The sequence below is a fragment of the Callithrix jacchus genome, chromosome 5 (genome assembly GCF_049354715.1).
Source record: "Callithrix jacchus isolate 240 chromosome 5, calJac240_pri, whole genome shotgun sequence".
NCBI classification, from domain to species: Eukaryota; Metazoa; Chordata; class Mammalia; order Primates; family Cebidae; genus Callithrix; species Callithrix jacchus.
In genome coordinates, this window is record NC_133506.1 from 40573248 (window position 1) to 40595793 (window position 22546).

General features: G+C 39.2%; 1 protein-coding gene across 1 annotated transcript; it reads left to right on the forward strand.

Annotated features, from left to right (window-relative positions):
- Positions 1 to 867: 867 nt before the first annotated feature.
- Positions 868 to 16102, forward strand: LOC100408385 (semenogelin-1). Its single transcript, XM_078375398.1, has 7 exons — positions 868 to 960; positions 1204 to 2288; positions 3221 to 3273; positions 11865 to 12000; positions 12147 to 12272; positions 14426 to 14555; positions 14799 to 16102. The coding sequence occupies exons 1-7, from the start codon at positions 885 to 887 to the stop codon at positions 16100 to 16102; spliced, it is 2910 nt and encodes a 969-aa protein (XP_078231524.1). The 5' UTR covers positions 868 to 884.
- Positions 16103 to 22546: the final 6444 nt, after the last annotated feature.

Here is a 22546-nt window from a genome sequence, read left to right on the forward strand (position 1 = left end):
TAATTAAAAAAATATATTCTGCTGTTTAGGTAGAGTTCATGAAGAGAACCCAATTTAGAAACCAGCATTTTGACTCTTTTTCTAATAATTGTTGCTACCACCATGAAAACATGTTACAATTCTCTCAACCTTTGTAAACATATCTGGAGCTTACAGCCTCAGCTCTCATTCCACCATGAATTCAGACTTCCTGAGAAGCTTACAGCTGGTCTCTATCCTTCAACTGAAAACCCAACACAATTGTATTTCTCTTTCATTAACGTTACTAGCAACAACTAAGAAAAACTTTGGACACATGTCAGTCTTTATTGTGATGAACTGACAGACATATTTGACATTGGTATGCCCCATTTACTTGTTTAAAATTTCCTTCTTTGGATTCCATAATGTTTCATTATATTCTATGCCATCCAACAGCTATGATTGCTCATTCTTAGGTAAAATAGAATGTGTCTCAAGATCATTTTTAAAACAAAAAAAAGTATGGAGTTCTATCTAGAGTATTTAAATTATTATACCATAAAGGAAAACTCACATTTAGAATATAAAGGCATTCTCAGAAACCAATCACTTTGTAACCTGAAGTTAGTCTCTTTCCTGCTTTTGTCTATAGTTCCATAAAATGCAAGTGATCTGGCATGATAATCTACAAGGACTCATAAACATTTGCTGTGGCTTCCAGAAGAAAGAAAATGCCTTTGACATTATGTCACTGGGGACATTGACTACCTCATACTCAGCAGGGGTGAGGAAGTTTCCATTTACTGATAAGCTAAGAAAAGGCAAGACCTTTCATAATTTAAGTTCCACCCGTGGCACAAGCACTCAAGGAAAATATAAATGACATGGTCCACTCGACTCTCAGACAAGGTTTTCCAAGCAAGATGAAGCCCATCATCTTCTTCGTACTTTCCCTGCTCCTCATCCTGGAGAAGCAAGCAGCTGTGATGGGACAAAAAGGTGAGTGGAGAGGGTAAGCCTTGGGGAAAGCTGCTCAGGCAGAATGGCCTCTAAGGGTATTCAGGGTGCAAACGGCAACCTGTTCAGACACAGATTCTTCTCGTTGAAGAGAATTGATTTTCTCCATCCAAAGCTTCAGCCTTTCCAGAAACATCAGCAGTTTGCTGGGAAAGGGTGGGAGGTAGGCATTGCAAGGGAGCTTTGGAGAGAAGGAATGCATACATTTCTATTATCAATTACCAGGTGGATCAAAAGGCCAATTACCAAGTGAATCTTCCCAATTTCCACATGAACAAAAGGGCCAGCAATATTCAGCACGAAAAGACAAACAGCATGCTGAATCCAAAGGCAGTGTTTATATTGAACACATATATCATGTAGACGTCCACGGTCATGACCAGACCCGAAAAAGTAAGCAATATGACTTGAATGCCCAAAATAAAACGATAAAATCAGAAAAACATGCAGCTGGAAGTCAAGAACCATTCAATCATAAGCAAGAAAGCAGAGAACATGGTAAATCAAAAGGTGATTTTCATGTGTTAATTATACACCATAAAGGAGGCCACGCTCCTCATGGGACACAAAATCCTTCTCAAGATCAGGGAAATAGCACATCTGGAAAGGGAATATCCAGTCAAGATTCAAACACAAAAGAAAGCCTACTGGCTCTTGGACTAGGTAAAGAACAAGATTCAGTCTCTGGTACACAAAGAAATAGAACACAAGGTGGATCCCAAAGTAGTCCTGTCCTCCAAACTGAAGATCCAGTACATAACAAAAAACCTGAGACTCAAAATTCTCTTCAAAATAAAGGGAGTTCCCCAAATGTGAATGAAACGAAACAGAAACATTCAAGTAAAGTGCAAACCCCACTCTGTTCTGCACAAGAAGACAGACTCCAATGTGGATCCAAAGATGTTTTTTCCAAGAATCAAAACCAGACAAGAAATCCCAATCAAGATCAAGAGCATGGCCAGAAGGCACATAACAGGTCCTGCCAATGTTCAAGTACAGAAGAAAGACCACTTAATCATGGAGAAAAGGGCATACAGAAAGATGCATCCAAAGGCAGTACTTCTAACCAAACTGAAGATAAAATACACGACAAGTCTCAAAAACAGGTAACAACTCCTAGTCAAGATCAATGGTCTGGCCAAGAAGCAAAAGGAAAGTCTGGCCAATCTGCAGACAGAGAAAAAGACCTACTCAGTTGTGACCAAAAAGGCAGACGCCAACACGGATCTCATGGGGGATTGGATATTGTAATCATAGAGCATGAAGCTGACAATGATCATCGTTTGACACAACATCACGACAACAACCAAAACTCAATATTTACATAAACCTACCATGCAGTAACCAGGTGAAAAGATGGCCCAATATCAAGGTACGATTTTTTTTTTAAGCAAATCAGGGTAATACCTCTCCCAATGTTTAGGACTATTAGGAACTCTCCAGGACTTTTGTGGGATTGATAACCATTGTTCACACCAATAGAAGTGCTGTATTACAAGTGGTAGTAAGATGAGCCTCACCATTCCCTGGTGAGGAGAGGATCTGGTTGTGGCAGACAAGGATGTCTGGCCTATCATGAGGTCCTAGAATTCCTATCCTTAGTTGAGTATTCGTCAGTAATACTTTTATACATGCCTACCTGCTAAAGGTTTTTTTTTATATGTACTGGCTACATATGCATATTTATAATTTTATGGTATATTCTTGTCAATTCTTATACTTTAGGTTAGTAAACCTGAATTTCTTTCCTATATAGTATGAAGTAAGACAGCAGTTAATATTTTCTTTCTGCACACCAATAAATGTTCTTGCATCCCTGTTAGGGTTCATCTATATTCCTTTGGAGACCACAAGCCCAAAGACTAGCAGTCCTCCCTCTCAGAATACAGGAACGAGATGTGTAGAAAGATCCCTGTTCATGTTGTGAAAGGAGATGGAAAGGGAGGCACAAGAGATGGTGAGGGATCTCATGGGCCAGTTGGATGTTTGCAGTGTCAGGAGAGGAAAACTGAAGCCCTGAGATGGGTAATGGTGCTTCCCTGTCTCTTTGCAATAAGTAACACTGCACTTGAAGAGAGGGCAAGCAGCAGAAACAATGGCCCCAGCTGGCAGCTAGTGGCTTGGCATCCTAGTAATAGGAGGCTGGCAGGTTTGGAGCCGAAGGGGACAGGGGGTGCAGCTACCATCCTCACCCTTCACTTCTTATTACCCTAACGTCGCTGATTCTCTTCTTTCTCTCTAGGTGGCACTTGACCTCAGCAAATCCTGTGATGTTTCTCGGATGCAGACTCCTGTGTAGTTTTAGATTCTTGATCATGCTTCCTTGAATTAGGCTTCCTAAACCTGAAGGCCCTTCACATTTCCAATAAAGAGATCATTTTCTGCTTCATCTGCTTTTGACTCCTGTGTTCTCTGGATTCCTAGTGGCTTAGGAGGTTGAGGGAACATTTCTAATACAAATGGTTTTGAAAGAAAACAAAGGGATATTTTTGGAGCATTAGGGAGAATAGTAATCAAAGCCACATTTCTAGTTGTATTGATAGAAACCCAACACTAAAAACAGGGTGCTGTTACTCTACCAGTCACATGCCTACCACATGAGGCAAACCCTAAAGGCTCTCGTGACCCTGGTACTAAGACCCCAGGAACTAACAATATCCCAGAAAGACAAGAGAAAATGTATTGCAACAGGCCCTGGGAAAGTCCCTGATCTGCTGGTGGTCAATTCCACAGTAGCACATCCCTTCACTTAGCTTAAGAATGTCCTACTCCTACAGCATCTAAGGTGCAATTACACCAAAGGTGATAGGTTATATCTCCAACACTCTGGTAAGGGCAAGTGGGTTAAAATTCACGGGTGGATGGAAAGACCAGAGGAGCAGCCAAAGGAATCTTGAGAGAGGTGGTGTCTTCGTAATGGAAATTCTGCTGCCTATACTGCCTTTTTTCCCTCTATTTTAAAAAAGTTTTTAGAGAAAGTCAAACCTCCAGGAGAAGAGGCCAACATAGGGGAGTAAAAAAATCACCAGCCTAAGAATAAGAGATTTGGATTCTAGTTCCAACCCTGCACATGAGAAACTGATACAGCAATCTTCATAGTACATGGTGACTCAATACTGTAGCGGTTGAAAGAAAGAAGGAAGGAAGGAAGGAAAGAAAGAAAGAAAGAAAGAAAGAAAGAAAGAAAGAAAGAAAGAAAGAAAGAAAGAAAGAAGAAAGAGAGAAATGAAAGGAAAGGAACGGTACGGAATCTGCTGAATAGATTTTCTCCACTATATTTGAACAGAAATACATTACACAGCTTTCCCTGACATGTGGCTGATTGCATGGGGGAGGGAACACAAATTGACATTCAAAAAAGCCAGAGTCATAAATGCTGTGTGCTGTGGTATAATTAGCAGGAACTTTGGTTCCTACCACTTGCATAGTCTTGGGTAGCATGATCTCTGATACTGAACTCCTGTTTCTTAATGAAGGGATAATAATAACCATCTCATAAAGAAAAGGAAAGGAAAAGGGGAGAGAGGGAAGGAAGGAAGGAAGGAAGGAAGGAAGGAAGGAAGGAAGGAAGGAAGGAAGGAAGGAAGGAAGGAAGGAAGGAAAGAAGGAAAGAAGGCAGGAAGGCAGGCAGGCCCTAAAGATGGTGTCTCATGAGGTCCATTGTTAGAATAAATTTGGTAGGGCCAGAATAGGTCAGATGGGCATGAATGGTTCAGAACAACACAGGCCTACTCAGAGCAGAGATTGGCATTGCTGCCCACCCTCAAAACCATTGATCATATAGGCCCAGGAGGGTTAGCCTGGACCTCACCTACCAACAACCAAGGAGCCATAAGGGTATTTAAGAGTCATTGACGTCTTCCAGGGAAAGTGAATCACTCTCTAAGCTATTCAATGACTTGCAAGTCAGTGGGTCAGCTCCATCAAAAAAGCCAAAAGAATAGGTGTAGCTATGTTTGTCCATCACCACAGCTAGGCAGTGAGATGTGTATTACGAAGTCATGAAATCTACCAAATATGTCACTGCTAAGAATTAGTATAGATCAGCCGAGAAATATGTATGTGGCTGTGGGCCTACAGGTACCCACCTCCACTTCTCACACACATGTAGCACACAATATACAGTTGAATGGCCCCTGTGCTACAACAGCCTGGTGAAGAAGAAATTGTAGAGAACTAGCAACTGCTTATCATAAATTCTTCTTTTATTTCTCCTTCTTTGGCTGTATGACTCCAGCAAACAATTTATTGTTTTTTGTTTGCCTCGTATGTACAATCAAAGTACTGTTTCCAGATGGAAGAGAAAGAAAGAAGGAAGAAAGAAAGGAAAGAAAGAAAAAGAGAAGGAAGGAAGGAGAAGAAAGAAGAAAGGAAGGAAGAAAAGAAAGAGAGAAAGAAATATCTTCTCTATCAGGTCTTAATGTTGCCTGTAGGTGTGTGATTAGAGACTTTGTCATAGTGGCATGAGAACTCTATCTCTCTTCACTGCTACCTTCCCAAGAGCGTAGAGACCTTGTATTCAGCCACCTGCTTAATGTTCCAAGCCCAGCAGTTAGAGAGGAGAGGTTATGATGGGCTTAGAAGCCTATCAGGAAAGTTAGAATTACCTGCTACAGTCTGCTGAACAGATTCTCTCCTCTATGTTTGGACAGAAACACATTAAACAGTTTTCCCTGACACGTTGCTGATTGCAGGGGGAAGGAAACATAAATTGACATGCAAACAAGCAAAAGAGCCAGAGTTATAAATGCTGTGTGCAGTAGTATAATTAGCATGAACTTTGGTTCCTATCACTTGTATAGTCTTGGGCAGCAGATCTCTGATACTGACCTCCTGCCTCTTAATGAGGGGATAATAATAACCATCTCATACAGATCCTTAGGTATATTGAGTGAGATGATCACAGCCCAAATGCTCAATGAAAAGTGCCAGAATGACAACAAATTTGGAAATAATAATAATAATAATAACACAATCTTTTATTATGTCTTATTATTTGACATAATGGACATTATTTGTCTCCTTTGAAATGGAGGCAAAATACATACAAAGAAATGCACAGATCTTATATATCTGTTTGGATGAGATTGACAAACACATACATGTGGTTGCACGACCCCTAGATGAGCATATGGAACATTCATCTTGTCTTAGGCCCCTTTCAAATTCCCTGCAAGCCCTTCAGGGGCAAATGTTTACTGACATAGAAACTCGTAACTTGCTTTTTTAATCCTTACATAATGAAATCATATAATAACATCACCTTTTGTGTCTGGCCATTGTTCAATGTTTGAGATTCATTGTTTTCGTATATTTCAGCAGTTCATTCTTTTTATTGTCAAATAACATTGTATTGTTTGAGTCTCCCTACTTGTTCTTCCATTTTTCTGCTGATAGATGAGCATTTGGTGTTCTCAGTTGAGCAATTGCAAATTAAGATATCACATAAATTCCAGTACCAGGCGCAATAACATATATTTTTAATTATCCATGATAAATACCTAGGAGTGAAATTTTCTCCCAGTGTGTGGCTTGAGGTTTTTTTTTTTCATTTTTTTAATGATAGTGTATTCAGAAGAGTAGAAGTTTTGAAGTGTGATGGTATCAAATATATCCATTTTCCTTTTTAAATGGAATATTATTGTGTCTAAGAAGTTTTGCCTTCTCCAAGACTGCAAAAATGTTCTGTCTGTGATGTCCTTCCCTAGAAGCTGCATAGGTTTAGCATCTAGGTTAAGGTTTATTGTTCAAACTGATTAATATTTGCTCCATGCAAAGTATAGATCAAGGTTCCTTTCTTCCAAGATGTGCTTGTTTTTATTAATTATTAATAATGCTGCCATGGGAATTCATCTACAAATTTTTATGTGACTACTTTTCAGTTCTCTTGGGTATAATCGTGGAAGTGGAATTTTTGGGTCACATGGCAACGATGTTTAACTCTAGTAGAAACTGACACACTATTTTCTACAATGACTCTACCATTTTCTAGTCCCACCAGCAATGTATGAATGTTGCTATTTCTCCACATCCTCATCAACACTTGTTATTGCGTGTTTTTGAAGATTATAGTTACTGTAAAAAGTGTGAAGTAGTATCGTGTTTTGGTTTTGATTTGTACTTTCCTGACGACTAATGATATCACACATCATTTCTCTTTTCTTTTCCTTCTTTCTTTCTGTCTCTCTCTCTCTTTCTCTCTTTCTTTCCTTTCTTGAGTCAGAGTCTCACTCTGCCACCCAGGCTGGAGTGGAATGGCATGATCTCAGCTCACTGCAACCTGCACCCCTCAGGTTCAAGCAATTCTCCTGCATCAGCCTCCAGAGTAGCTGGGATTACTGGCACTCACCATTATGCCCAGCTAATTTTTTTGTATTTCACCATGTTCACTGTTGCCATATAGAAATGCTACTGATTTTTGCATGTTGATTTTGTATCCTGCAACTTTACTGAATTTATCAGTTCTAATAGTTTTTTAGTGAAGCCTTTAGTTTTTTTACAAATATAAGATGGTATCACCTGCAAACCAGGATAATGGTACTTTTTCCTTTCCAGTTGGGATGCTCTTCATTTTATTTTCTTGTCTGATTGCTCTAGCTAAGACTTTCAGTTCTATGTTGAATAACGGTGGTGAAAGTCATAATCCTCGTCCTCTTCCAGATCTTAGAGGAAAAGCTTTCAGTTTTTCTTTATTCGGTGTAATACTAGCTGTGGGTATGTTACATACGGCTTTTTTTTATGTTGAGATATGTTCTTTCTACACCCAGTTTTTTCAGGGTTTTTATCATAAAGAAATATTGAATTTTATCAAATATTTTTTCATCCTCAATTGAAATGATCATATGGTTTTTACCCTTCATTCTGTTAATATGGTGTATCACATTGATTGATTTGCATATGATGAACCATCTTTGCATCCTGGGAATAAGCCACTGGGTCATAATAAATTATCTTTTTAATGTATTGCTTAACTTTGTTTGCTCATATTTTGTTAAGGATTATTGCATTCATGTTCATCAGAAATATTTCTTAATGTGTGTTTTTCTGGCTTTGATATGAGGGTGGCCTTATAGGTATCTATATGGCCTCATAGAATGAGTTTGGAAGTATTTCCTCCTGCTTTATTTTTTGGCATAGTTTGAGTAGAATTGGTATTAGTTACTTAAATGTTTAAATGTTTTGTAGAATTCATCAGTGAAGCCATCAGGTCTGAAGCTTTTCTTTTCTTTTTTTTTTTGGAGACAGGGTTTTGCCCTGTCATTTAGGCTGGAGTGTAGTGGCATCATCTCAGCTCACTGCAACCTCCACCTTCTGAATTCAAGCAATTCTTCTGCCTCAGCCTCATGAGTAGCTGGGATTCCAGGCGCCTGGCTAACTTTTGTATTTTTAATCAAGATGGGGTTTCACCATGTCATCCAGGCTGGTCTTGAACTCCTGGCCTCAGGTGATCTGTCTGTCTTGGCTTCCCAAAGTGCTGGGATTACAGACATGAGCCACTGTGCCCAGCCCAGGCTTTTCTTAAATGAGAAGATTATTATTATGGCTTCCATCTCATTACCTGTTCTTGGTCTCTTCAGGTTTTGGATTTCCTCATGGTTAAATCTTGGTTAAGCTGTATGAGTCTAGGAATTTGTTTATTTCGTCTAGATTTTCCAACATTTTAGCAAATAATTACTTACAGTAGCCTCTAATAATCCTTTGAATTGCTGTGATGCCAGTTGTAATGTCTCCTTTTTCATTTCCAATTTTATTTATTTGAATCTTCTCTCATTTTTCTTAATCTGGCTGAGGATTTGTCAATTTTGTCTAACGTTAAAAAAAAAAACAGCTTTTGATATTTTGTATTGCTTTCTTCATATTTCATTTATTTCTGCTCTGATCTTTATTATTATTATTATTTAGACAGAGTCTTGCTCTGTCACCTAGGTTGGAGTGAGGTGGTGCAATATTGGCTCACTGCAACCTCTGCCTCCCGGGTTCAAGTGATTCTCCTGCCTCAGCCTCCAAAGTAGCTGGGATTACAGATGCATGCCACCACTCCTAGTTAATATTTGTATTTTAGTAGAGATGGAGTTTCATCATGTTGGCCAGGCTGGTCTCCAACTCCTGACCTCAAGTGATCTACTGATCTGATCAGCACTTCGTAATCCCAAAGTGCTGGGATTGCAGGTGTGAGCCACCATGCCCAGCTGATATATATCATTATATAGTGACACTCTTTATTATTTCTTTTCAGCAACTAATTTGGGTTTAGTTTTCTCTTTCTTTTCTTGTTCTTTAAGATGTATTTTTAGGATGTTTGTTTGAAGTTTTTTGTCTTTATTGATGTATGCACTTATAGCTATAAACTTTCCTCTTCACCCTGCTTTTGCTGTATCCCAGAGGTTTGGGTATGGTGTGCTTCCATTATCATTTGTTTCAAGAAACTTTTCAATGTTATTCTTAATTTATTCATTGTCCCTCTGGTCATTGTTGAGCATATTGATTAATTTCCATGTATTTGTATAGTTTCCAAAATTCATCTTGTTATTTTTTTCTAATTTTATTCCATTGTGCTCATGGAAGAAGCTCCACTGTGTTTTCAATTTTAGTGGATGTTGAAAGACTTGTTTTGTGACTTAACATATAGTCTATCTTTGAGAACGATGCAAGTGCTGAGGAAAAGAATGAGTATTCTGCAGATATCCTGTAAATATCTATCAAGTCCATTTGGTCTATAGTGCTGATTAAGTCCAATATATCTTTGTTGACTTTCTGTCAACAAAGACGTGTGCAGTGTTAAAAGTGGGGTGTTGAAGTATACAGCTATGATTGTATGGGTGTCTATCTCTCCCTTCATCTCTAATAATTTCCATGTCTAGGTGTTGTAGTACTGGGTACACATATATTTAAAATTGTTCTACCCTCTTGCTGAATTGGCCTCTTTATCATTATATAGTGACATTGTCTTTTTTTATAGTTTTTGTCTTGAAATCTATTTTGTCTGACATAAATATAGCTACTTCTGTACTTTTTTGGTTTCCATTGGCATGGAATTTTTTATGTCTTTATTTTCAGTCTATTAGGTCTTTCTAGGTGAAGTATGTTTCTTCTAAGCAATGAATTATTGGGTCTTGTTTTTTCATCTTTCAGCCACTCTATGTCTTTTGATTGGAGAGTTCATTCCATTTTCATTCAAGGTTATTATTGATAAGCAAGGACCTACTTCTGACGTTTTCTTGTTTTCTGGTTGTTTTGAGGTACTCTCCTTTTCTTTCCTCCCTCCTGTCTTCCTTTTAGTGAAGGTGTTTTTCACTGGTGATATGATTTCGTTTCTTGCTTCTTATGTATATGTTGTGTATTTTTTGGTTTCAGGTTACCATGAGGCTTGCAAATACTATCTCATAACCTGTTATTTAAACTGATAATAACTGAACACTGCTTGCATAAACAAATAAGAGAAAGAAAACTAATAAAGAACTATACTTTAGCTTCAGTCCCTCCACCTTTTAACTCAAAATTGCTGTGCTCTCTCTCACCCCCATGCACAGAAATGCTCTATGCCGCACACCTGCAACCGGGAGATGAAAGATGAGGGAAGAGTGGCATCAGTGATACAAGTGTTTTTCCTACCTCTTCAGCACCTCTTTCAGTGACATCAAGTTAAAATCAGTTACTGCGAGTACTCACCTGATTTTTCTGGTTCCTATGAAGGTGCTCTTTCTCTGCAGGTATATGTTAAATTGGCCACCTTGCTGGGAGAAGGGGAAATCATTGGCGCCTTCTATTTCACCATCTTGTTCTGCCACCCTCCTCCCTTAATTTTTGCTTCTCTTGCAAATATTTTATTTCTCCTTCATTTCTGAAGAATAGCTTTGCTGAGTGTGATATTCCTGGCTGACAGTTTTTTCTCTTAGTAATTTGAGTATCTTATGCCATTCTCTCCTGGCCGGTAAGGTTTCTGCTGAGAAATTCTGTTAGTCAAATGGGGATTACCTTATATGTGACTTGACATTTTTCTCTTGCTGCTTTAAAAAATTTTTCTTTGTGGGCCAGGCACGGTGGCTAATGCCTGTAATCACAGCACTTTGGGAGGCTGAGGCGGGTGGATCGCCTAAAGTCGGAAGTTTGAGACCAGCCTGACCAACATGGAGAAACCCTGTCTCTACTAAAAATACAAAATTAGCCAGGTGTGGTGGTACATGCCTGTAATCCCAGCTACTCAGGAGGCTGAGGTAGGAGAGTTTCTTGAACCCGGGAGGTGGAGATTGCAGTGAGCCACGATCGTGCCATTGTACTCCAGCCTGGGCAATGAGAGCAAATCTCCATCTCAAAAACAGACAAACAAACAAACAAAAACCTTTCTTTGTTTTTGACTTTTAGTAATGTGATTAAAATGTGCCTTGGAGAGAATCTATTTGGGTTGAATTTAAGATTCTTATAGCTTTCTGGACCTGGATTTCTCTCTCTCTCCCAAGATAGGAGAAGTTCTCTGCTATTATTGTTTGCATCTGGTGGAAAAGTTGCCTCTTTCAATTTCATAGAGTAGATTTCATAAGCAAAGACTTATTTTTATGAATGGGGCTTTAGATGTTACTTATTTTGGGTTTGTTGGGTTTTGTTCTAGGTGTAGGTAGCAGTATTGTTTCCACATGCTTTCCTCACCTAGAATCCACGCTTGTGGCACTTGAGTATTTCTCAGTGCCCTACTTGAGAAAGTGTGCTGATACAGTGGCATGGCTTTGCCAGTGCTGTGGTTCCAGGGCTAATTCTCAGGTCAGGGGTGTGTGCATGCACATGGTAGGTAATTCAATTAAGGTATAACTCAATGACGTTGGGGCCAGGGTGCTGTTATTCTGGCTGGAAGCATGCGCACATGTTTGTTCAGTCAGTGTGCTTGCCTACAGGCTAGGAGTGGGCTGTGGCGCTGTTTCTTGGTCTCAGGCCATGGAAGTGCAGCTGCTCAACTGGTCTGAAGACATGTCTTCCAGAGTCAGACCCAAAAAGCCCTATTGGGCTTTTTCTCAGACCCAAGATGTGAGTGTAAGGTTGCTTAGATGGCCTACGAGAGGAAGGGAATGAGAGAGGAAAGAGGGATGTTTCTTAGGCACTTGACACAGCTGCATGGCTGCATGGAAGGCTTGGAGCATTTCTGTGAGGGGTCCTAAGAAGATGTTTTGTAGACCTAGGGTGAAGGCATAGAGCTTCATGGTTGTCCTTCAGGTGTGACCACCAGTGGCAGTCTGTGGGACTGTTTCTCAGACCTGGAAGATGACCACATGCTCAACAGGGATGGCCCATGGGCTATTTCTCAGGTTTGGGAAATGGGCTCTTGGCACCTGGGCCAGCATGGTGTCATGCCCAGCAGGGGACCTTCTGAGTCTGTTTCTCAGGCACTTTTTGGGAGCAAAGGGCCATTGGGCAGGCCATGGATGTGTCTGTGGAGGGAGAGGGTGTTACAGGGCTAGTTCTCAGGTACGTAGTGTAGACACTAAGTACCACTCTGCTGCCACAGGGGCACATAAGCTGTGTCAACCTCAAGGGCCTCTCCTATGTGGTGAACTTGAAAATCTTCTAATGTTTTTTCCTTGTTTTTTTTTTTTTTTAATCATTTGGTATTTTCCCAATCATGATACGATATCTAAGATGTGTGCAGCACTATACCATTTTTATGCTTTCCAAATCACCGATTTCTGCTTTCGTTTTTATCAATAGATTTCTTTTTTTATTTTGAAATGCTTTTTTTTTTTTTTTAATTTCATTAAACCCAGTCATGATATGAGTATCGTAATCACAGGTTACGCCTGGTTTGCATTTTCCTGGTTTGTTTTTGCAAATCGTGTGCCCCTTTGTTTTATCTGTAGCCTTTGACACTAGATTAGTTGAAAGTTTTGTTCTTGATCCATAAGTAAGATTAATATTTCAGGCTCTTTTTTGTTCCAGTAATCCTGGAACAGAACAGCTCCTGGTATTTCCTTAAGGGAAGTGTAAGGAAGAGTACAGCGATTAGCAGGTACAGCAATCAATTTGTGTTCAGGAAAATTTTACTCTTCTCTTTTGGGGTCCGCCATAAGGAAATACTTACTGCCCTTCGGGCAAACAGATAAACTTGGTAAGATCTCAGAGTGGCTCATAGTGAAACCATGTAGCTCACATGCTTTACATTTGATGGCACAGCACTTTTTCTTATGGCTGACTTTTTCCTTCTCCCCTTTCACACAGCATTGGCTACAGGAAGGTTAAGACAGAATAATTGAAAATAAGTTTTCAAGCCATCCTTTCTCCAGAACCACCCTCCACAGTGTTCTGAATGCATAGAGGGTCACCGTTCAGATGTTGCTGCTTCTCCTGTGGTCTGTTCAGAATAAGGTCTTTTCCAGTCAAAGTAAGAAACTTTCCTTGGACTTTTCAGGAAGTTTTCACAATTGTAACAACAACAATAACAAAAACAAAAACAACTTGCGCTTCTACCCAAAGTAAAAATTTTAGCTTTAGGTCCACTCTCAATACATTATTTAATCCATTGAAAGTGGCAAATATTTCTAACAGCCTGTTGGAGAGATTACCAGTTTATTACAGAAGTATGCAATTTTTTAATTTAAAAAAACATATTTTGTCATTTAGATAGATATAATCAAATAATCCAGTTTGGAAACCAATGTTCTTACTTCTTTTTCCAACAGTTGTTTCTATCACCATAAAAAATATGTTAAATTTATCTCATCCTTTCAAAAAAAATCTCTGGAGTTATCTCACCCTCCAGATACAGCCTCAATGCTCATTCTAACCATGAAATCAGACTTCTTGAGAAGGTTTCAGCTGGACTCCATCCTTCAATGGACAACCCAACACAACTGTATTAGTCTCTCATTAACATTACTAGCAGCAAGTAACATTAGAAAGCTTTTGACACGTCGGTCTTCATTGTGATGAACTTCACAGGTACATTTGACATTGGTGTACCTCATTTACTTGTTGAAACTTTTTTCTTTGGCTTCCATAAAGTTTCTTTCTCTTATGTGTCATTCTACTTCTATGATTGCTCCTTTTCAAGTAAAACAGAATGTGTCTTAGGATTATTTTAAAACAAGACAAAATACAGAGTTACATCTAAAATTGGATTTTTAAATCATTGCATCAGAAAGGAAACTCACGTTTAGAATAAGAAGGCATTGCCAGCCACCAGTTACTTTTGTAACCTGAAGCTAGTCTCCTTCCCACTCTAGACTGAATTTCTTCTGTAAACTACAAGCAACTTGGCATGATGATATGCAAGTTCTGATAAAATTTGCTGGGGATTGGGGAAGTAAAAAAATTGCCTTTGACGTTATGTCCCCGTGCTAAGTCCCTGGGGACTTTGATATTATCCCCCACTGAGCAGGGGTGAGGAAGCTGACATTTATTAATAAGCTATGAAAGGGCAGTGCCTTTTGAAATTTCAGCTCCACCCATGGTACACCCACTCAAGGAAGATACAAACGAAGATATCCACTCGGCTCTCAGACAAGGTTTTCCAAGCAAGATGAAGCCCATCATCTTCTTCGTACTTTCCCTGCTCCTCATCCTGGAGAAGCAAGCAGCTGTGATGGGACAAAAAGGTGAGTGGAGAGGGTAAGCCTTGGGGAAAGCTGCTCAGGCAGAATGGCCTCTAAGGGTATTCAGGGTGCAAACAGCAACCTGTTCAGACACAGATTCTTCTCATTAAAGAGAACTGATTTTCTCCATCCAAAGCTTCAACCTTTCCAGAAACATCAGCAGTTTGCTGGGAAAGGGTGGGAGGTAGGCATTGCAAGGGAGCTTTGGAGAGAAGGAATGCATATATTTCTATTATCAATTACCAGGTGGATCAAAAGGCCGATTACCAAGTGAATCTTCCCAATTTCCACATGGACAAAAGGGCCAGCAGTATTCTGCACAAAAAGACAAACAGCATGCTGAATCCAAAGGCAGTGTTTATATTGAACACATATATCATGTAGACGTCCACGGTCATGACCAGACCCGAAAAAGTAAGCAATATGACTTGAATGCCCAAAATAAAACGATAAAATCAGAAAAACATGCAGCTGGAAGTCAAGAACCATTCAATCACAAGCAAGAAAGCAGAGAACATGGTAAATCAAAAGGTGATTTTCATGTGTTAATTATACACCATAAAGGAGGCCACGCTCCTCATGGGACACAAAATCCTTCTCAAGATCAGGGAAATAGCACATCTGGAAAGGGAATATCCAGTCAAGATTCAAACACAAAAGAAAGCCTACTGGCTCTTGGACTAGGTAAAGAACAAGATTCAGTCTCTGGTACACAAAGAAATAGAACACAAGGTGGATCCCAAAGCAGTCCTGTCCTCCAAACTGAAGATCCAGTACATAACAAAAAACCTGAGACTCAAAATTCTCTTCAAAATAAAGGGAGTTCCCCAAATGTGAATGAAACGAAACAGAAACATTCAAGTAAAGTGCAAACCCCACTCTGTTCTGCACAAGAAGACAGACTCCAATGTGGATCCAAAGACGTTTTTTCCAAGAATCAAAACCAGACAAGAAATCCCAATCAAGATCAAGAGCATGGCCAGAAGGCACATAACAGGTCCTGCCAATGTTCAAGTACAGAAGAAAGACCACTTAATCATGGAGAAAAGGGCATACAGAAAGATGCATCCAAAGGCAGTACTTCTAACCAAACTGAAGATAAAATACATGACAAGTCTCAAAAACAGGTAACAACTCCTAGTCAAGAAGATGGCCATAGGGCAAATAAAACGTCATCCCGATCTTCAGGTACAGCAGAAAGACGACCTAACCATGGAGAAAAGGGCATACAGAAAGATGCATCCAAAGGCAGTTCTTCTAACAAAACTGAAGATAAAATACATGACAAGCCTCAAAAACAGATAACAACTCCTAGTCAAGATCAACGGTCTGGCCAAGACGCAAAAGGAAAGTCTGGCCTATCTGCAGATAAAGAAAAAGACCTACTCATTCGTGACCAAAAAGGCAGACACCAAGAGGAATCCAGTGGAGCACATAATATTGTAATTATAGAGCACGAAGTTAGCCATGATCATCACTTGGCACAACATCATGATAAAGACCAAAATAGACTTATCGTTCAGCAACCACTTGAAAAGCTAGACCAATAGCAAGGTAAGTTTGCTTTTCTTACCAAATAGGAGAGGTCCCTGGCCCAAAGTTGGGGACTCTCCAGGAACAAGGTAGGACTGGTAACCTTTGTTCACATCAGTAGAAGGGTTGTATTACAAGTAGTGGGAAGATGAGCACCATTTCCTGGTGAGTAGAGGACCTGGTAGTAGCAGGAAAGGATGCTTGGACTATCACTGGGTCCTAGAATTCCTGTTCTTAATTGAGCATTCTTCAGTAATATTTTTATACATGCCTGCCTGCTATAGGTTTTTTTGAATATGCATTGCTATATATGCATACTTACCAGTTTATGGCATACACATCAATTCTTATACTTTAGTAAACCTCAATTTCTTTCTCATATAGTATGCAATATTACAGCAGTTAATATTTTCTTTATGCACACACATGAATGTTCTTGTATACTGTTAGAGTTCATCTTTGCTCCTTCAGAGACTACAAGCCCAAAGACTAGCGATCCACTCTCTCATTATACAAGAAGGATATGAGTAGAAAGAAGGATTCCTGTTCAGATTGTGAAAAGGAAGTGGAAAGGGGGGCACAGGAGATGGTGAGAGATCTCGGGTGCTAATTTGACACTTGCAATATCAGGAGAGGAAAACTTTGACCCGGACTGGGGAGACGGTTCTTTCGTGCCCCTTCGCAATAAGTAATGCTGTACCTGAAGAGAGGGAAGTAGCAGAAACAATGGTCCCAGCTGACAACTAGTGGTCTAGTATCCTCATGATCAGGAGGTTGGCAAAATTGGAGCTAAAGGAGACAAGGGTCCCATGCTCACCCCTCCTCCCCACTATCCTCACATATCTGGTTGTCTTTTTCTTTAGGTGTCACCTGACCTCAGTGAAGTCTATGATGTTTCTGAGATCCAGACACCCACATGGTCCCAGATCCTTGGTTGATGGATGACACCAGCTGCTCATGCTTCCTTGCATTAGGCTTTCTAAACCTAGAGTCCTTCAAACTTCCAATAAAGAGATCATTTTTTGCTATATCTGCTTTTGGCTCTGGTGATCTGTGAATTCTTAGTGGGTCAAGGGTCTGAAAGCATTTCTGATCAAAATGATTTTGGAAGAAAAAAATGGGATATTTTTGAAGCATTAGGGAGAATAGCAATCAAAGCCACATTTCTAGATGTACTGATAGAAATCCAACACTAAAAACAGGGTGTTGCTACCCTGCCAGGCACAAATCTACTTCCTGATGCTAACCCTAAAGTCTCTCATGACCTCTGTACTAATAGGACCCCATAACCTAACAGAATCACAGAAAGAACAGAGAAAATGTATTGCCACAAGCCCTGGAAAAGTCCCTGACCTACTAGTGCCATGAATAATCCACAAGTCCACAGCAGCACACCCCTTCACTTAGCTTAAGAATTGTTCTACTCCTTCAGCATTCATTTAGAAGCAGTTACACCAAAGAGTGATATGTCAAGTCTCCACCACTCCAGCAAGAGTGAGCTGATTTAAAAATGTCATCTGTGAATGGAAAGACCAGAGGACTAGGCTAGAGTCTTGGGGCAGGTGGTGTGTTAATAATAGAAATGCTATTTCTTTTACATCTCTTCACCCTCTATTCTAAGGATGCTTCCAGGGAAAGCCAAACATCCAGGAGAAGACGCCAACGGAGAGGAGTAGGGAAACCACTAGCCTGGGAATAAGAAATCTGGATTCCATTCTAGCTCTGTTGTAAGAACTAGTATATCTTTAATTAAATATTTTCTCCCCCACAAGCTTAAATCCCACATCTGCACCATGGAAAACTTTGACACAGTTAACTTCATAATACATGCTGACTCAATATTGTAGAGCTTCCTTAAAAAGAAAGAGAGGGAGAAGGAATGAGAGGGAGAAGAGGGAAAGAGGAGATACAAAGAAGGAAAGAAAGAAAGAAGGAAAAAAAGAAAGAGAGAGAAAGAAAGAAAGAATCTTCTCTATGAGGTGTAAATATTGCCTGCATGTGTGTGATAAGAGACTTGGTCATAGTGTCATAAGAATCCTGTCTCTCTCCACTGAATCCTTCCCAAGAGCACAGGGGCCCTGTCCTCAGTCACCTGCCTTATTTCACCAACCCAGCAGTTAAAGAGAGGCTATGATGGGCTTAGAGGCCTTAGCATTAGGAAAGCTAGAATTACCTGCTGCAGTCTGCTGAATAAATTCTCTTCTCTATATGTGGAGAGACATATATTCCCTGACATATTGCTGATTATGCAGGGAAGGAAAGCTAAATTAACATGTAAATAAGCAAGAGAGCCAGAGTCATAAATGATGTGTGCTGTGGTAGAATTTGCATGAACTATGGTTCCCATGGCTTGCACAGTCTTGGGAAGTGAGGTCTCTGATGCAGCGTTCCTTCATCTTAATGTGGGGATAATAATAACCATCTTATAGAGGTGCTTAGAGATATTAAATGAGATTATCTCAGCCCCAGTGCTTTAAAAGGTGCCAGAACAACAAATTTGGAAGTAATCATAATAAAATAATGTTTCATTATGTCTTCTTTTGAAATGAAGGTGAAATACATATAAAGAAAAGCACAGACCTCATGCATTTGCTTGAATGAGATTTAACAAACACATACATGTGATTGCACAATGCCTAGATGAACATATGGAACATTCATCTTGCCTTATGCTCCTTTCAAATTCAGTCCCAGTCCTTTGGGGCAAATGTTATACTGACTTCTAGAAACTCATAACTCACCTGTTTTTAATCTCTATATGATGAAATTATGTAATAACATTACCTTTGGTATCCGTTATTCAGTGTTTTTGAGATTCATTCTGTTTTGTACGTATCAGCAGTTCATTTTATTGCTGAATAGTATTCCACTGTTTGTCTCCACATTAGTTCTTCTATTCTATTCCTTTGATATATGTGTCTAAACTTATGCTAGTACCACACTGTCTCGACACTGTAGCTTTGTAGTAAGTGTTGAAATAAGGAAGTATGAGTCTTCTAACTTTGCACTCTTTTTCAAGATTATGGTGGCTATTCTGGGTCCTAGGCATTGACACAGGAATTTTAGGATTAACATGCCAATTTCGACAAACAGTCATCTGGAACTCTATAAGAATTCCATTGAGTTTTTAGATAAAATATGGAAATTGCCTGCCTAGCAATATTGAGTCTTCAATCCACAAACATGGAATGGCTCTCTATTTTTATGTCTTCTTTAATTTCTTTGATCATGATTTGTTGTTTTAAGTGCACAAGTTTTGCCATTATTTTCTTAAATAAATTCCTATAAATTTCATAATTTTTGATGCTATTGTAAATGGATATTTTTCATGATGCAATTGAGAGGTATAGGTTGATATTTTGTCCTGCACCTTGATGAGTTTATTAGCTCTAATAATATTTTGGGGTTATGTAGATTCTTATACGTTTTCTACATATGCCATCATGTCAGTATTTCATGTATAGGAAGCCTAATGGTGAAAAACATGAAGTATTTATATATCTGGGAGTGTCTTAACTTTTCCCTAACTTGTAAAGGATAGATTTGCCAAGATACAAAATTCTTGGTAGATAGATACTTCTTTCATTACTTTTTTTTTTTTTTTTTGAGATGGAGTTGCACTCTTGTTACCCAGGCTGGAGTGCACTGGCACGATCTCGGCTCACCACAACCTCTGCCTCCTGGGTTCAAGCTATTCTCCTGCCTCAGCCTCCTGAGTAGCTGGGATTACAGGCACGCGCCACCATAACCAGCTAATTTTTTGTATTTTTAGTAGAGATGGGGTTTCACCATGTTGACCAGGATGGTCTTGAACTCTTGACCTTGTGATCCACCCGCCTTGGCCTCCCAAAGTGCTGGGATTACAGGCTTGAGCCACTTTCATCACTTTTAATATGTTCTCTTACTATCTTCTGGTTTGCATAGTTCTAATGATAAATCAGCTGTTAAGCTTATTTATTAGTCATTTTGAGTTACTTATCTCTTGCTGCTTCCAAGAATTTCTCTTTGCCCTTGTCACTGATGTATCCTTAGGGTTTTTATTAGTTATTGTAAATGAGATTGACTTACTTGAAAAAAGTAGACTTTTACATTTGTGAGTACAGGGTGAGAATCCCTAACCAAGAAACAAAATCCAAAATACTCCAAAATCCTGAAGTCTTTGAGGGCCAACATGAAGTCACAAGTGGAAAACATCACTCCTGATTTCATGTGATTGGTCTCATTCAAAATGATGAAAATGACACTACGAACCCCACAGAAAAACTGCCTGTAGACGGCATGGTGAAAATATGTGATGGGTTTATTAGCAGCATGCATTCTTAAGGAAAAAAGTCATGTCAGTTAAAAAATTCAAAGAGGGATTTCTAGGACAAAAGAGACAGGTGACTCTGGAAAAAAACATTTTTTAAATTATCCAGCACAATATCTCTTTATCCTTAGAGGACTGATATTCTGGTCCCTCAACTATTTCTGATGTCTCTTCTAACCTTAAAAAAAAAAAAAAAAACAACGGAGTGCTATAACCTTTTAACCAGAACACAGCATTGTAGGTGGAGATCAAAACCTGCTACTATGTCATTGCTGATGATTAACAGCTGATCCAGATATTCAAGTTGTGTTACTGTGCTGCTTAAGCACTCTGAATGCATTATTTTCACTGTATTAATGGTATGCCAAATTTTTAACCATTAAGTACTTATGTGTAAAAAACTGTAAGAATTAATTGCTTCATGGTAGCATATAATGCAGAGTCAGGAAGGATGGTGATGTCAAATGACCACAAAGTGGTCACGTGTGGCTGAGATAGCGACAGCTTTCCTTCTGTTGGCTCAATGTACACAACCTTTGTTTCGTGCAGGAAACTACTATAAATATTCCATGTATATAAGGTGTATGTGATACACAAATACATTTTGCATTTGCACTTGGGTCCCATCCCCAAGATACATCATTATATGTATGAAAAGATTTTTTTAAATCTGAAAAATCCAAAACATTTCTGCTCTGAAGCTTGTTACATAATGGATACTCAACATGTATTCTCACTACTTTGATGGAAGAGCAGATTTTACTCTGTCATTGTGAAAATAGTTCCTCTGTTGCAATTGCAGAGACTTGCTATCAAATTAAATAGGTGAACTTTTAATTCTATGTCCTTATTTTCTCTTTAACAAGAAGAGACAAGTGATTTTTTTCACATATTCTATGGCCAATATAGATAATCATACCAGCTCCCCCTGTATTCTATTAATGAGAAGTATTCTACTGACTTAATTTTAAATGTTAAAATAACCATACATTGTTGACAGAAAATCTTACTTGTGCATGATGTATAACCATTTTTATATATGAAAATATTCACTTAGTAATATTTTGTTCAGGACTTTTGCCTTACTGTTAATGGCAAGATTGGCACATTGTTTTCCTTTTGTGTAATATCCCTGTCATGTTTTGTTACCATAAAATTGCAGCAATATTAAACTGCTTTGGAAATAGAATCATCCTGTGTTAGTGTGTAGGCTAAAACAATCATCTTGAGAATAAAAGTGCCAACACTTTAAGATTTTGGCATATTAAGCCCATTGGAAAGGATTTTGGACTGGAACTCAGCGAGGACATGGCAAATCAGAGCTAGAAAAGAGCGGCAGAGTTGAACAATAGAAACATGCAAGGTATAGAGGTAGCCTGAAGGTTGTGCTAGAAGAAAGGTGTTAAATATAGTGCCTGCTCCATAGAGGTTTTTCCTCGTCATCTCTCTTTCATATCAGGTCCCAATTCTCCCACGTTCATTAGTAAACCTATTTCTTACCGTTGCTAAAATCTTATATGCTTTTAGCTACCAAGCAAGTAGAACAGAGAGAGGAGTATAGAGACAGCATGAAGATTTATTTGGCCTGGAGTTAACATTCCAAAATGGCCTCAAGATGGAGTTTTGACTTTATCAACTAATGAAGTTTTTACACAGTCGAGGAAACATTAAGACATGAATTAAAGGAGACAATTTTTTTTCACGAGTTAAACTTGAGGTCTGTGGTGCACAAAAATCTAGAAATTTTTCATAAATCTAGAAATTATCTTGTGACTAGCACATTATCTTGCTTTGTCTTTGTGTCTTGTGTGTTTTAATGTTAATGTGGTAAAAGTAAACACCTCAAATGCTTAGAGAGGTAGGTTTCAATTATTCCGGATACACAGTGGGAAGAGGGGAGCTCGTCAGACCCTGATGCAGGCTCCGGCAAAGACAATGGCGTTCTCTTGCCTCAAAATCTGCCGGATAAAGTAAGAATGATGAAGAGCCAGGACAGTCCTGCAACACCCTGAAGAGAGGCAGTCCACGAGGGCTCTCCAAGTTACATCCGAGTTGCTTCACGTTGTCTCTTCCGGGAGATGAAGGGAAACAGTTGGTGCTTCCGGGTCAAGCGAAGGCACCTCTAACCTTCAGTCCCGTGAGCCACAGCGCC